The sequence below is a fragment of the Cnephaeus nilssonii genome (assembly GCF_951640355.1).
Source record: "Cnephaeus nilssonii genome assembly, chromosome: 8".
NCBI lineage: Eukaryota > Metazoa > Chordata > Mammalia > Chiroptera > Vespertilionidae > Cnephaeus > Cnephaeus nilssonii.
The window spans coordinates 96,671,113-96,686,920 of NC_137079.1; the positions used below are offsets into that span (position 1 = coordinate 96,671,113).

The following is a 15,808-nucleotide window of genomic DNA, read 5'->3' on the forward strand; positions in this document are numbered from 1 at the left end:
GGAGAGATGGTCAATTTGCACATTACTCTTTTATTAGATAGGATAGAGGCCTGGTGCACAGGTGGGGGCCAGCTGGTTTGCCCTGAAGGGTGTCCCGGATCAGGGTGGGGGTTCCCTTGGGGCGTGAAGCGGCCTGGGCGAGGGGCCTGTGGTGGTTTGCAAGCCGGCCATGCCCCCTGGCGACCCAAGCTGAGGCCCTGGTATCTGGGATTTATTTATCTTCTACAATTGAAACTTTGTAGCCTTGAGTGGAGGCCTAGGCCAGACAGGGTGTGTGGAAAGCTTGGCTTCCTCCATTACCGGGAAACCCAAGCCTCCTGCTCTCTCTGTGGCTGCAGCCATCTTGGTTGGGTTAATTTGCATACTCGCTCCTGATTGGCTGGTGGGCGTGGCTTGTGGGTGTAGCAGAGGTATGGTCAATTTGCACATTACTCTTTTATTAGGTAGGATAATTTAAATTAGAAACTTATTTCGAGGCCTCTTTCTCTCATGGGAAATCTAGGTAAGAGTTCTGGGCACATATGTGCCATTCTCCTTCCTCATTTAACACACAGCCTTTTGGAGTTTCCAGTCTCTAACTTTGAATAGGAGTCATATCACATAAACACTAACCATAATTAGGGAATTTCAATGTTGTCATAAAGCAAGTGGAGATTTTGTGGGAAATACTGAAGAAGAAACATTTTTCTGAGAACAAGTAGTGCTTGCATGTCCCTTGTTTTCCATTTAGATGAAGCTCTAATGTTTATTTTTTAAATAAAAAAGAGAGCATTCTTAGCTGAAATTATATCTTCCTCAGAGACAAATGCCAACCAGACACTGCAAAAGGAAGGTTGTTTGTTTGTTTGGTTGGTTGTTTTTTTAAGAGAAATTTGACGATATCTTTACACTGGGAAGGAGCCCACATGAGTCTACAGATGAAAGAGGCAGCTAATCCATAGTTACATAGAGATTTCAGAATTTATATTCCATTAAAGTTAGCTAGAGCTGAGTGGCTGGGTCTGCCTGCTCAGAAGCATGAATGTGCCACTTGCAATGCTGCCTGGGGAGGAGCATGAAGCCAGAGGCAGGGGGACAGCTGGTGTCCATTGGCTCCTGAAATGCCTCTTGGCTGGGTTTTACAAGTATTTCAGTGAGATTTGTGGCCAAGATTGAGAACACATTCTCCCTCTAACTCTCCCAGAGAAGGAATGTAATCTTGAATCTTCTGCAAGGAGAAAATCTTATGGTGTTATCTTGTGGGAAGGCAGGTATGATTTCATTTTTCCCCATGGTTTACAAGTGGTATTTAATGTATGAGAAAAGTGCACAACTCATTACTAAGTATGAATGAGGCTTCACTATCATCATCTAGACTTTTTTTTCTTCCTTGGATCACCTCACCACACTCTTCAGACAAAATCAAACAAGAAGAAAATGCGAAGTAGAGCAATAAGATTCATGACTCATTCACAGTGAGAAATCCAGAGATAAATGTCCATGAAGATCTATAATAATAAAAGGGTAATATTCAAATCGACCAAACAGCAGAATGGCTGTCTGGACAACCACACTGGTGCCAGGCCAGCCAAGGTGGGTGCAATGCAATTGGTGGTAGTGGTGCCATCACCCCATGATCACCTCACAGAGGGAGGCCCAGGCCACCGGCTGGGAGGGTGATCAATCTAGGGGGAAGGAGGAGTGGTGGCCTACTTGGGCAGTGCCAGGCCAAGGCAGGTGCGGGCGGGGGATGGGGCCAGCTGCCAGAAGCCAGAGGGAAGCCCAGATCCCAGGTGCTGGCAGCCAGAGGGAAGCTGGTGCCAGCAGCTGGGGGAAGGAAGGCCTACCCTTGTATGAATTTCGTGCATTGGGCCTCTAGTATTAAATAAATCATGGACTTCAGTACATATGGCAAGAAACATCTCTCTTCTGAAAACAACAATAAAAATACATAACTATATTTTGCTGAGGAAACACTTCCATGTCTCTGGCCAAGGCCCACTCATTCAGGCTCCAATATATTTCAAGACACTGATCTTTGAAAGGCAAGGAGGGGTTCAAATTCTGACTCTACTAATTGTGAGTGGCTTTGGGCAAGTTCTTACCTTTCTGCCCTCTAATTTCCATATCTGTTACATGGGCTTAATAATGAGGACAGTGCATAGGACATAATAGGCATGTGTGAGTGTTTGCTCCCAACACAAACCGCTGAGCAAGCACATAAAGCCCTTTCATAGGCCCAATAGCCCCAAAGAGAGGAGAATAATTGTGGCCCAGACAGGCCATTTGGGGATGATATTCTGCAGAATTATGCATGTCTGGGTCTCTGCAGATTAGAGATGAAGATTATACTTTTTGGATTGCTTAAAATGGGTACACAGCCAGAGGAAATGTGGCTTAGTTTTCTTGCAAATAAACTAATTCTAAAGTGGACTAAAGTTTCACATGGCATTCGGGTCTCAAGTTTCACTTTCTATTTTTGATCATTTGTGGTGGTGGTGAGGGATGCCATCACCCCATGATCACCTCGCAGAGGGAGGCCCAGGCCACCGGCTGGCAGGGTGATCAATCTATTATTCCTGTTCGGTATTTATTTATTTATTTATTTATTTATTTATTTATTTATTTATCCTATTCCAATAAAAGAGTAATATGCAAATTGACCATTCCACTACACCCACCAGCCACACCCATCAGCCAATCAGGAGCAAATATGCAAATAAACCCAACCAAGATGGCTGCAGCCACAAAGAGCAGGCGGGAGGCTTGGGTTTCCCCGGCAAAGGAGAAAGCCAAGCTGTCTGCCTGCCCTTGCTGGCCCAGACCTCCACTCAAGGCTACAAAGTTTCAATGATAGAAGATAAATAAATTCCAACAAAAATGGCAGCAGCCACGGAGCTGGAGAGAGCAGGAGGCTAGGGTTGCCCTGGGAGATGGAGGAAGCCAAGATTTCCACCTGCCCGGGTTGGCCCAGGCCTCTGCTTAAGGCTACAAAGTTTCAATTATAGAAGATAAATAAATTCCAACAAAAATGGCTGCCACCACGGAGCGAGCAGAAGGCTTGGCTCCGCTTCAGGCTATAAAGTTTCAATTGTAGAAGATAAATAAATCCCAGATACCAGGGCCTCAGCTTGGGTTGCCGGGGGGCGTGGCCGGCCTGCAAACCACCACAGGCCCCTCTCCCAGGCTGCCCCACGCCCCAAGGGAACCCCCACCCTGATCTGGGACACCCTTCAAGGCAAACCAGCCAGCCCCCACCCATGCACCAGGCCTCTATCCTATCTAATAAAAGAGTAATATGCAAATTGACCATCACTCCAACACACAAGATGGCTGCCCCCAGGTGGTCAAAGATCCTGCCCCCATGTGGACACAAGATGGCCACCACAAGATGGCCAGCAGGGGAGGGCAATTGAGAGGGACCAGGTCTGCAAGGGAGGACAGTTGTGGGCTATTAGGCCAGCAGGGGAGGGCAGTTGGGGGCGATCAAGCCTACAGGGGAGGGCAGTTAGGGGTGACCGGGCCTGCAGGGAAGGGCAGCTGGGGAGGACCCAGGCCTGTAGAGGAGAGCAGTTGGGGGGGGAAGGCAGTTAGGGGTGACCAGGCTGGCAGAGGAGGGCAGTTGGGGGCAAACAGGCTGGCAGGGGAGCCGTTAGGCATCAATCAGGCTGGCAGGGGAGTGGTTAGGGGGTGATCAGGCTGGCAGGCAGAAGTGGTTAGGGGCAATCAGGAAGGCAGGCAGGCAAGCAGTTGGGAGCCAGCAGTCCTGGATTGTGAGAGGGATGTCCGACTGCCCGTTTAGGCCCAATCCTACCGGGATCGGGCCAAAACAGGCAGTCGGACATCCCTCAAGGGGTCCCAGATTGGAGAGGGTGCAGGCTGGGCTGAGGGACACTCCACCTCCCCACCCCCCGTGCACGAATTTTGTGCACCGGGCCTCTAGTTTATTATAAAATAAAGAAATAGTCTATGACTTGTGAAAGGAGCATATCATGGGAACATGTGCCACCACACAGGGTCTCCCGCATAGTTGCTCAGACCACAGCCCCAGATGCTGGTCATTCCTGAGATTCACAAGTAGGCGAAGACCACAGGTTAGAAATATTTATTTGAAAATTCAGGGTATAACTGCCCAGTTTACAATGTTCTATTCAAGTGCATGCATTGGTGAGGCCTATAGCTAAGCAGGGGAACTTTTGTGAAGGTAACACATAAATAGTCTAACAAATGTTAGTCAAACCTATCTCAAATATGGGTTTGGAAAGGCTGGTGTTAGAGTGAGAATATAATTACTCCACTTGGTTGAAAACAAATCATGTCATTAGTTTGGGGCACTTTCCTTTGTAAACACTGCAGCTAAAGGTCTGTATAGGCAGCCATATAGGCTAGACACACTTTAGGCACTCAGGTGTGGCTGTGTTCAGTGTAATGAGAACCATGTGTTCTTGTTACAATCAAAAGATCTGACCCTCATGCTTCAAATAGCATGTATGCTTCTCAGGGCTCTATTCAGCCAGACAGTTGTTGAGATGTTGATTCCCACATTTAAAATTTGTCTTTAGTCTGGACAAATTGCTCATGTTTTAATATTTCTCTGGATATTGTTTTTCACCATTTTATCTCTCTAACTTAAATCTTTGATTTATAGCTCAAACTCCAAATTGTTTTTAAGATGAGGTCAACCAAAATTCATTTGCATTTTTTGGTGCTATTTTAGAGCAGAAATTCAAGTTAAAGTTATTTTTAAACATTAAGTTACTCAGGAGTAACTTAAAATCCATTGGGTTTAATGATTTCCTGTGAAGACCAGGATAAAGAACACTTTCTTTTGACTCTAAGATATTTTCTCTGCTTCTTCAAAATATACTGAAATTTGATTTGTTACATGTTGCGGATGTGAAATGAAAAAAGGCAGTCAACCATCTGAACTCTGAATTTCCTAAAAGGATCAATTCAGTGAGAAAGAGCGGTCATTCAACACAGTGGTTAGAAGCCTCGGTTTTGGAGTTAGACATGCCTCAGGTTGAAACCCTGCTCTTGCCACTAGTTAAAAAAAGAATGTGGATGAATTATTTAACCTATTCAAGTTTTATTTTCTTTATCTAGGAAATAGAGAATCCCTACTGCAATGCATTAAATGAGGTAGTCTGGTGAACCTGCCTAAGAATGAATACATCTGGAAATGTACCTGAAATAAAATGCCTTGGGAAAGAACAAAGTAGAAAACATTTAGTATGGACGCACAGACACTTTTCTGCATTCTCTTCATTCACAGGTATCTACTAATACCTGTGGAGTATTTGACTCTCATATGGAGTGGATTGTTTGCACCTTAACAAACTTCTGAAAAATTACCATGAAGAATTAAGACCTTTTACTTCTTTATCCAAACCCTCTGATAAAAACTAAAGCAAAATAAGATGATGAAACAAACAGACCTCGGCCTGGGTTTATAACAGACTTACTTAACTTTCAATGATTATGATAAGATGGAATATTTAGAGAATAAATGTAGATGGTCAGGCCTTTCATAATTTTGCTTAGGTTCATGTTGTTTTTAATCTATGAATGCAAGACTCTTCTGTTGGTATAGCCATGGTCTTAGTAAGATGTAGACACCTACCTTTTTCCTTTGGAAGTTCACATCAAGTTTCATTGAGGCACACTTGTTCAATGTATTTAATCGTCTAAAAAGAAAGAAAAATGTGATGATTGCTACCACTAATGAACCTAAATTTTATCTCCAGTTTGTTAATTCTCATTCATTCTCAGTGAAGTTGAAAGTGAAGAAACAATCAATTATGCCCCAAGGAAGTACTGAACTCACAGAAACTCTGCTACAGAAGAGTTCCCATTTGCTCTCCACCCTCCAGACCTGGGGGACTCTGCCCCAAAGCCTACCAATCTCTGCCCCTTAACCCTTCCCTAATCTAAACCTGGTCCTTTCCCTGCTTGTCTTTCTGCTGTGCTTGGAACCCATACTCATTTTAGCCATACTTTCACCAGCCCTTCAATTTGTTTGCCACCTTGATCTTTTATCATGCTAGTTCCCAAATTTGGAACAATTCAACTGTCTGTTTTCTCTCTTGCTCTTGGGCTGTTGGATATAAGTGGAAAAAAAAAATAACTCAAACTACAGTGCTAAATTATACATGCTATGGGTTGAATTGTGTCCCCTTCAAACACATATGTTGAAGCCCTAACCTCCAGTGTGACTGTTTTGCAATAAGAATTAAAGTTAAGTGAGGTCATAGGGTGTAACCCTGATCCAGTAAAATTGTTGTTCTTATGAAAAGAAACACCAGAGCGCTCTCTCTCACTCACTCTACCCTGTGAGGCACAATGAGAAGATGGCTGTCTGCGAGCCAGAAGAGAGTACTCATCAGGAACCAAACCCTGCTGGTGCCTCCATTGTAGATTTTCCAGCTTCCAAAACTGTGAGAAAATAAATGTCTACTGTTTAAGACACCCAGTCTGTGGTGTTTTGTTATGGTAACATGTGCTAATACATACGTTTATCCTCAGCTAGGTTCCCAAAATTGCTACCCAGCATTCTTTGTAATTTTTTCTCTGGTTGGCTCCCAATCTCAGATCATAAAAACGATGCCAGTTTCTCAACAGATGACTTAGCTACCACTGCCAATGAGAAAATACAGCTTAATATAAGCTATTTGACATAAAGTCTTCTAATAATCCTTTCCTTCATCGTAAAAAAAAAATGTTTCTATTTTTTGGTTGTTGATAATCCTCACTCAAGGTTATTTTTTCCATTGATTTTTAGAGAGAGTGGAACAGGGGGAAGGAGGGAGGGGGAAGAGATAGAGAGAGAGAGAGAGAGAGAGAGAGAGAGAGAGAGACAGAGAGAGAGACAGAGAGAGAGACAGAGAGACATTGATGTGTGGACACATCCACTGGTTGTCTCCCAAGACTGATGCCAGCGATCGAACCTGCAACCCATGTATGTGCCCTTGACCAGGAATCAAACCCATGACCTTTAGGTGTATGGCCAGTGCTCTAACCACTGAGAAACACTGGCCAGGGCTCTATTATTTTTCAAAGCTAATCCTTTAACCTTGATTTTGATTTCAACATCCACCACTTCATATGGGACTTTGAAACAATACCTCATTTATTCCCTCTTACCTCAGCAAACTCTTCTCACTGCTTTTCTTCTCTTTAAGCTCATTCCTGTTTTGAGCAAACTGACTAACCAATTTGTTAGCTATGTAAATAACCATCATCAAGGAAACCGTCAGTTTTTCTTTAATCCTATCTTTCAATCAAGCAGCTATACTAATTACCCCTCCTTATCCTATTCAGAATCCTGAGAACAGTCTTAATTTTCATTCAGTTTAACCCACTGCAATCTAATTTCATAAAATTCTCTTTGCAAATACCTTTATTATTTTGTTTTATTTGGTTACTTTTTTGAAAATCATAGTTATTGAATGCTTATGGTTTAAAGAGTCAAACATTAACTTTCATGTCATTTTTCATGTACCACTCTTTGGAGACAGCTATTAAAACTGTTTCTTTCAGTGTTTACCTCAACAACATGCTTATATTGTTACTTTTGATCTTTCAGTTTAAGTCATTATCTATTCTTTTTTTCTATGAAAGAGGAGGATTTATTTTTTTACTACCTATTCTGCCCGTTCACCTCCCCATACATTCACACCCTTTACCATATCTCTTTTAACTACAGTTATGTCAAATTTCATAATTTTTGCTAAATCAATATTCAGTGCTTATTATGGCCATGTAAATGCTTTTCATACATATATCATACTCTGATTATTTTTTCTTTCATTTTCAACTTTTCATTCTCCCAGGAGGTAATAATCATTTGTTTACTTGTTTTCATAGTTTTCTATGTACTTATCCCTAAATTCAAACTCAAATTTCCCCAATTATCTAAATCTCTAAGTGTGGTAAAACATATCAGGTAGTCTATTAATTTAATTTCCTTGGAGACATCACTCTCAGAGCCTTCTGACCTGTTCTAGTTTGAATTTGCAGGGGTTTTTGTTGTTAATGTTTGTTTGTTTTTAAATCATGGGCTAATCACATTTCTCAGAACTCAGATTCTCAGATTCTTTTTAACTTGTCTAATACTCTGGAGCTGAGTTACAAAAGAGGCCCGGTAATTTCAATATTTAGAATGTAGATAGATGATCACTTAAGCCCTTGTTTATGAAAGAGAGATCCCACTTTCAATGATGCCTGATGTCCCTTAGTCTAGGGAACTTCTGTTTCAGCCTCTCCAGCGAATAAACGTATAACCTTGATGGCGGGGGAGTAGTCACCCAAAGATAGATTTGGGAAATAAGTCTGCTTTACATAACACTTTAAAACAACCCTTTATTTTTAGCCCACCTTCAATCCTATTTCCCATTTTTGAGCATTTTAGGATTCTCAAGTACAAACTGATCTGTTTTATGACTTCTTCCACGGACCATGTAGATTTTATTTCTTGGGCTTGCTGGTCCTCCATTTCATATTTCTGTTTTGAACATTTTATACTTGTGTTCTCTATGTATTAACAATTGCTTTTGTAAATGAATGTCTCCATAAACTAGTGGGAATTTAAAAGCAAGCAAATTCAGGTGTTCAATCTCCCATCTTTGACAAATGACTTATTTTAGTATTCTCGTTATGAATAGATCTTAACTTTTCAAATCAGTAAGTTATGGCAATTGTAACTATCCCCAAACAAGGTAAGACTATTTCTTCACATCAGAACATTATCTTGTGCTCTTTTACTGTCAATTCTCCCCACCACCACACCCCCTCCCACCATCCCCAGGGTATCCTGTTTCTGATTTCTATCATCCATAGATTGGTTTTGCCAATTCTTGGTCATCATATAAATAGAATTACACATTGTGTTCTATTTGTGTCTAGCTTATTTTCTCCTCAATATAATGTTTTTGAGATTGATCCATGTTGTTCAGTATAACAGTAATCATTCCTTTTAATAGCTGAGTAGTATGCCATGGTATGAAGATATACAATTGGTTTAGCTATTCTCTTGCTGGTGAACATTTGGGCCGTTTCAGTTTTGACCAATAACTTTTAGTCACCAAATCCCAAAGCTTCTTTTTAGCAAAGACATATTTGTAGTAGTGGATACTAATTACTATTCACTGTTCCTTCAAACTCTTCTCATCTTTGACATTCAAGATGAGAAAATCTCTCCTCTCTCTAAAGATTATCTCTTTCCTGTCACTAAGCAGTACTTGACCCTTAACTTATATATTTTTTTAGAATTCATGGTTATGCTGAAATATTTTATCGCATCTTTAAAGAAATTAAACTCTTATCATGTTCAATCCTCTTTCTCCAGCTCAGACGCTTCACCCGAGTCCCAGTTACATTTCTAGGTACTCACTAATCTCATCGATTTGTGAGGTCTTGCTTGCCCTTCAAACTCAGCTACCAAAACTGACCTCTAATTTCTTCAGAACCTGTTTCTCCTTTTCAATGATTTGTCTTGATTAAAAGTATAACCAAGTAGGCCACTGAAACAGAAAAACAGAGTAGTCACAAGGCTTTTCTTTTTAATCTACATTTATTTTGATCACCAAGTCCTGTCAGTTATACCTCTGGATATTTTTAATATCTTGCTTTTTCTTTGGTCCTAATTCAGTCCCTTATATTTTACCTAGAGTCAGGCCTCTTAATTGGTTTCAACACTACTTCAAATGCTTCACATTAAAACCTATTTTATTTCTCAACTTTTTATCATGTCATTTAGTTACTTTGATGAATCCTCTCTTTTTCCACATTCACTGTCAAATATAATAAGCAAGTCTGAATTAAAAGCAGACCATTTAGTCTGGACCTGTCTTCAGCACTTCCTTCCTTCCTTCCTTCCTTCCTTCCTTCCTTCCTTCCTTCCTTCCTTCCTTCCTTCCTTCCTTCCTTCCTTTTTTACTGTGTGTAAAATATACAAGTTACGTAACTTTATTTTTAAAATATGCAATACAAATAGATACATTGGTGTACTCAAAGTAAAGTTTGTGTGAGAATGTTAACTCTTTTCATACATTGTAAATTTAATACTGTTAGTCACCTTTTGGTGGGGGGATGAAAACAAAGGTTTATTTTATTTTATTTTTTTCAGCACTTTCTTGACCTTTGCTCCTATAACTGACAGTCTATATTTTGGGCAGTTCCATATGTGCCTAACATCTACCCAAGGGTAAGTGTGGTATGTGAAGTAAATTTTGTATATATTTTCATTAGGAAGCTCTGATATATAAGAACTTAAATAAGTAAATGTTGCTCATTTAGCAGCTCTGCAACAAGTTTGTTTAGAAAAGGAATGCCTATTATTTATAAAATTTACTTATCTAACAAACTTGTTCTTTCATTATGGTTTGGAAGCATAAACAAACCATTTTATTCTGTGCAAAAGGTTTTAATGTACTACATATACAAAAGACATCAAAGGGCTTATCATGTATATAGCATAAGCTTGAATATACTTTATACTTTCTGACACACACAGGAGGTTTATTGTTATTTATTTATATATTTTTATTGATTTTAGAGAGGAAAGGAGAGGGAGAGATAGAAACATCAATGATGAGAGAGAATCATTGATTGGCTGTCTCAAAACATGCCCCCCACTGGGGATCGAGCCCAAAACACGGGCATGTCCCAACTGGGAATCAAACCATGACCTTCTGGTTCATATGTCCACAGTCAACCACTGAGGCACACTGGCTGAGCAGGAGGGTTATTGTTTTTTAAAGCTACAGACTAACTAGATTTGACTACGTGGATTTGGGTCCTTCTATCACCCCTGAAATCAGATATTTGCCTGCATCTTAACTTAATAATTACTCCTCTACTTGGAGAATATACTAGCAAACATATATTTCATAAAGGACTTGTTTTCAGAATATATCAAAAACTCAAATCCACAATATGTTATAAATCCTGATTTTTTAAATGGGCAAAATATTTAACAGACAGATCTGAAAGAAGATATACAAATGACAAATGAAAAAAGGTGCTCAACATCGTTAGTCATGGGAGACATTAAAATTAAAGTAACAAGATGCCACCATATACACTAGAGTCCCTAAATTAAAAACACTGACAATACTAAATTTTAGCAAGAATGCAGAAACAGTGAAATTTCAAAAGGGTGTGGCTTAGCAATTTCCTATAATATTAAACATATTCTTGGTATCTGACCAAGCAATTCTACTCTTAGTTCTTTATCCAAGATAAAGTAAACCACACATTCAAAGACTTGTACTTGAATTTCATAGCCATGTTATTTATAAAATAGACAAAAGGGGAAATAACCCAAATGCCCATCAACTGGCAAATAGATATAAAAACTGTGGTGCATCCATACAATTAAATACTCAGTAATACAAAGGCACTCAAATTACTGATATAAGCAACAACATGGATGAATCTCAAAGGCATTATGCGAAGTGAAAGAAGCCAGACACAAAGAGAATGCGTACATGTTATGATTGCTTTTATACAAAATTTTAGAAAACATAGAATTGGAATGACAGAAAACAGTATAGTGGTTGCTAAATGCCAGTAACAGAAGGTACTTTTTAGGTAGTGGAAATGTTTTATATCAAGACTAGTGGCCTGGTGCATGAAATTCGTACATGGGGGGTGGTGTCCCTCAGCCCGGCCTGCACCCTCTCTAATCTGGGACCCCTCAGGGGATGTCCAACTGCCTGTGGGATGGGGCCTAAACCAGCAGTTGGACATCTGTTTCACAATCTGGGACTGCTGGCTTCTAATTGCTCACCTGCCTACCTGCCTGATTGCCCCTAACCACTCTGCCTGCCGGCCTGCTCACCCCCAACGGCCCCCTCTTGTCAGCCTGATCGCCCCCAACTACCCCCCCCCCCCCTTGCCGATGCCCTTGGCTGGAATTGAACCTGAGAACCATCAGTCTGCAGGCCGACACTCTATCCACTGAGCCAAACCAGCTAGGGCTACATTTTATTTTTTAATTACACTTTACATTCAATATTATTTTGCATTAGTTTCAGGTGTAGAGTATAATGGTTACAGAATCATTTATTTTACAAAGTGTTCCCGCTGATACTTCAAGTACTCACCTGCACCATACATAGTTATTACAATATTATTGACTGTATTCCCTATGCTCTACTTTATATCCCCATGACTATTTTGTAACTACCAATTCATACTTCTTAATCCTTTCACCACTTTTACCCAGTCCCCCAATTCCCATCTCCTCTGATAACCATTAGTCTGCTCTCTATGAGTATGTTTCAATTTTGTTTGTTTATTTTGTTCTTTCAATTTCACACTGCTGACGGGAATGCATATTGGCGCAACCATTATGAAAAAGAGTATATAGGGTTCTCAAAAAATTAAAAATGGAACTCAGCAATTCCACGGCTGGGAATATATCCAAAGAAACCCAAATACCAATTCAAAACAATATATGAACCCCTGTGTTCATTGCAGCATTATTTACAATAGCCAAGATATGGAAAAACCCAACTGCTCATCAATAGACAAGTGCATAAAAAGAACTGTGGTTTACACAATGAAATATTACCCGGTCACAAAATTGAATAAAATCTTACCATTTGTGATAGCATGGATGGACCTAGAGGGAATTATGCTAAGTAAAATAAGTCAGTCACAGAAAGACAAGTACAAAAATAAGCTTGTTAAGAAATTAATAAAGGCTTGCAAGAATCTAAGTACTGTTGGAAAATGGTGAGTCTATGTAAGAACAGAACTTTGTGGCATTTGAACTTGGCCTATTCAATTGTCCTTTTCCCAGGTATGCAGGAGCTTTGAAAAACAACAGTTACAATCAGAGTAACTGTGCAATGGGCAGCCCAGCAGCCACTGGAGAGGGCAGAATGGGTTTGATCTCCCCAAAAGCTCCATTATTAAAGAACTGTCATTAGCTAAGCTGTCTGGCAATTCACTGAATGCCCTTATTCACAGGGCTTGTCTTTATTTAACTTGATTATGAGCTCATCACTGAGAATAGCTTATTCACAAAGGGTTTGTCAAAATCAATCAGCAACAATTATTTAACATTACAGCTGCATAAAATGGTGATAATAGTTGGGCCAAACAAGATGTCAATCAGAGAAATACTAGTAAAAGAAAAACCTCTGGAATGAGATTTCCATAGGGGACTTAGAAAAGTTCTGACACAGTCTTAGGACTCTAGAAGGCCAAGCACATATGAAGAACTGTGTACATACCCAGGAAAGACTTGCAAAAGTCCTAGTTTATAATCTCTGTCTGACCTTGGTGATCTGCACAAGCAGAAAATAAATGCTAAGACAGAGCTACTAACTCCCTGCTGGAGTGTTGAAAGCATAGCCCAATGTGTGCAGAACCCTTTGGCAAAGGCTGGGAGACATACTGCTTCAAGGCGTTTGTAGAAATCTCTGCCCAGTTATTTGCTGACCACTAAGCTAACCAAGTAGAGACAACAAATAATTTAGATATTAGAGAATTAGTTGAAAAAAGTCACTAAATAAACAGCAACAACAAGAAGCCATGGGTGGGGGGGGGGGGGATCTGACTTGAGAGTTTCCACATTATAATGTTTAAAATATCCAGTTTTAAGAAAAATATTACAAAGCAACAAACTGATTCTAAAGTTTACATAGAGAGACAAAAGACTCAGAATAGTTAACATAACATTGAAGCAGAACAACATTGGAGGGTTTACATTACCCAACATCAAGACTTACTACAAAGCTACAGTAATCAAGACAGTGTAATATTGGCAAAAGAACAGACAAACAGATCAATGGAACAAAACAGAGAGCCCAGAAATAGACCCGCACAAATACAGTCAACTGATCTGTTACAAAGGAACAAATATGACAATGGAGAACAGTCTTTCAACAAACGATATTGAAACAATTGATTGTTTGCCAAAAAAAAAAAAAAATCAATCTAGATATAGACCTTATACCCTTCCCCAAAATTAACTCAAAATGGATAATAGGCCTAATTTCAAACACAGAATAATGAAACTTGTAGAAGATAACATAGGAGAAAATCTAGGTAACCTTAGGTATGGTGGTGTGACTTTTTAGATACAACATAAAAGGCACACTCAGGAAAAGAAAATAAATGGTAAACTGGACTTCATTAAAATGAAATCTGCTCTATGAAAGACATTGTCAAGTGTATGAAGAGACAACCCACAGACTTGGAGAAAATATTTGTATAAACCATATCTGATAAAGAACTATTATCTGAAATATTTAACAAAATAACCCTCTTAAAACTCAACAAAGGAAAACAAACAACCCAATTAAAAAATAGACAAAAGATCTGAACAGACCCCTCACCAAAGAAGATACACAGATGGCAAATAAGCATATGAAAAGATGTTCTACATCATATGTCTTTAGAGAATTACAAATTAAAACTATGAGACCATGATTCACCTATTAGAATGACAAAATACTAAAACATCCACAACACTAAATGGTGGCAAGGATGTGGAGTAACAGGAACTCTCATTCATTGCTGGTGGGAATACAAAATGATACAGCTACTTCAGAAGACAGCGTGGCAGTTTCTTACTTCCAAACACGCTCTTATCATAGGACTGAGCAATGTTGCACTCCTTGGTATTTACCCAAATGAGATGAAAACTTACATCCACATAAAAACCTGCACAGAAATGTTGATAGCAGTTTTATTCATAATTGCAAAAATTTGGAAGGAACCAATGTGTTCTTTAATAGGTGAATGAATAAATAAACTCTGGTACATCTGGACAATGAAATATACTCAGCACTAAAAAAAATGTGAGCCATCAAGCCCTAAAAAGACATAGAGAAAACTTAAATATACATTACTAACGGAAAGAAGCCAATATGAGAAGGCTACATACAGAATAATTGCAACTACATGACATTCTGGAAGAGTCAAAACTACTGAGACAGTTAAAAAGATCAGTGCTTTCCCAGGCTTAGGAGGGAGGAAGGGTGAATAGTCAGAAAACAGCATTTTTAGGGCAGTGAAACTACTCTGTATTATACTATAATGATAGACACATCTGTCAAAACCCATAGGATGTACAAGACCAAGAGTGAACCCTAATGTAAACTATGGACTTTGGGTGATAATGATGTGTCCAATGTAGATTCATCAATTGATGGTGGGAGATGCTGTGTATGTGTAGGTCCAAGGGTATATAGGAACTCTTTGTATTTTTACATATATACATATACATATACATATACATATACATATACATATACATATACATATACACATACACATACATATACATATACATACATACACACACACATATATATACACACTAGAGGCCCGGTGCACAAAATTTGTCCATGGGGGGGGTGTCTCTCAGCCTACCCTGCCCCACTGCCCCCTCTCACAGTCCAGGAGCCCTCAGGGGATGTCCTACTGACAGCTTAGGCCCACTCCCTGCGGGCCTAAGCCATCAGTAGGCCTCCTTCTGCAGGACGCAATCTGGCTGATCAGGGGAAGGTGCTGCCCCCATCACCCTGCTGCTGCTGCCACTGCCTGCTGCTGCGGCTGCCAAGGTGTTTTCATCAACACAGACTCCAGTCCCTTCACCACAAAAAAATGACAACTTTCTTTAGGCATTTTCAAGATGTCTCTTTCATAGGATATAACTTTTCTTTCTTTCTTTCTTTCTTTCTTTCTTTCTTTCTTTCTTTCTTTCTTTCTTTCTTTCTTTCTTCTTTCTTTCTTTCTTTCTTTCTTTCTTTCTTTCTTTCTTTCTTCTTTCTTCTTTCTTTCTTTCTTTCTTTCTTTCTTTCTTTCTTTC

At 39.7% G+C, this 15,808-nt stretch overlaps 1 protein-coding gene across 3 annotated transcripts in view; it reads right to left on the reverse strand.

Moving 5' to 3' along the window:
- STARD13 (StAR related lipid transfer domain containing 13) overlaps positions 1-15,808 on the reverse strand; it is a 260,445-nt gene that overhangs the window by 47,699 nt on the left and 196,938 nt on the right. For all 3 annotated transcript variants that reach the window (XM_079778747.1, XM_079778748.1, XM_079778749.1), the window contains exon 4: positions 5,603-5,666. In XM_079778747.1, the coding sequence (XP_079634873.1) occupies positions 5,603-5,666 (64 nt within the window). The remainder of the gene's footprint in view (positions 1-5,602; positions 5,667-15,808) is intronic.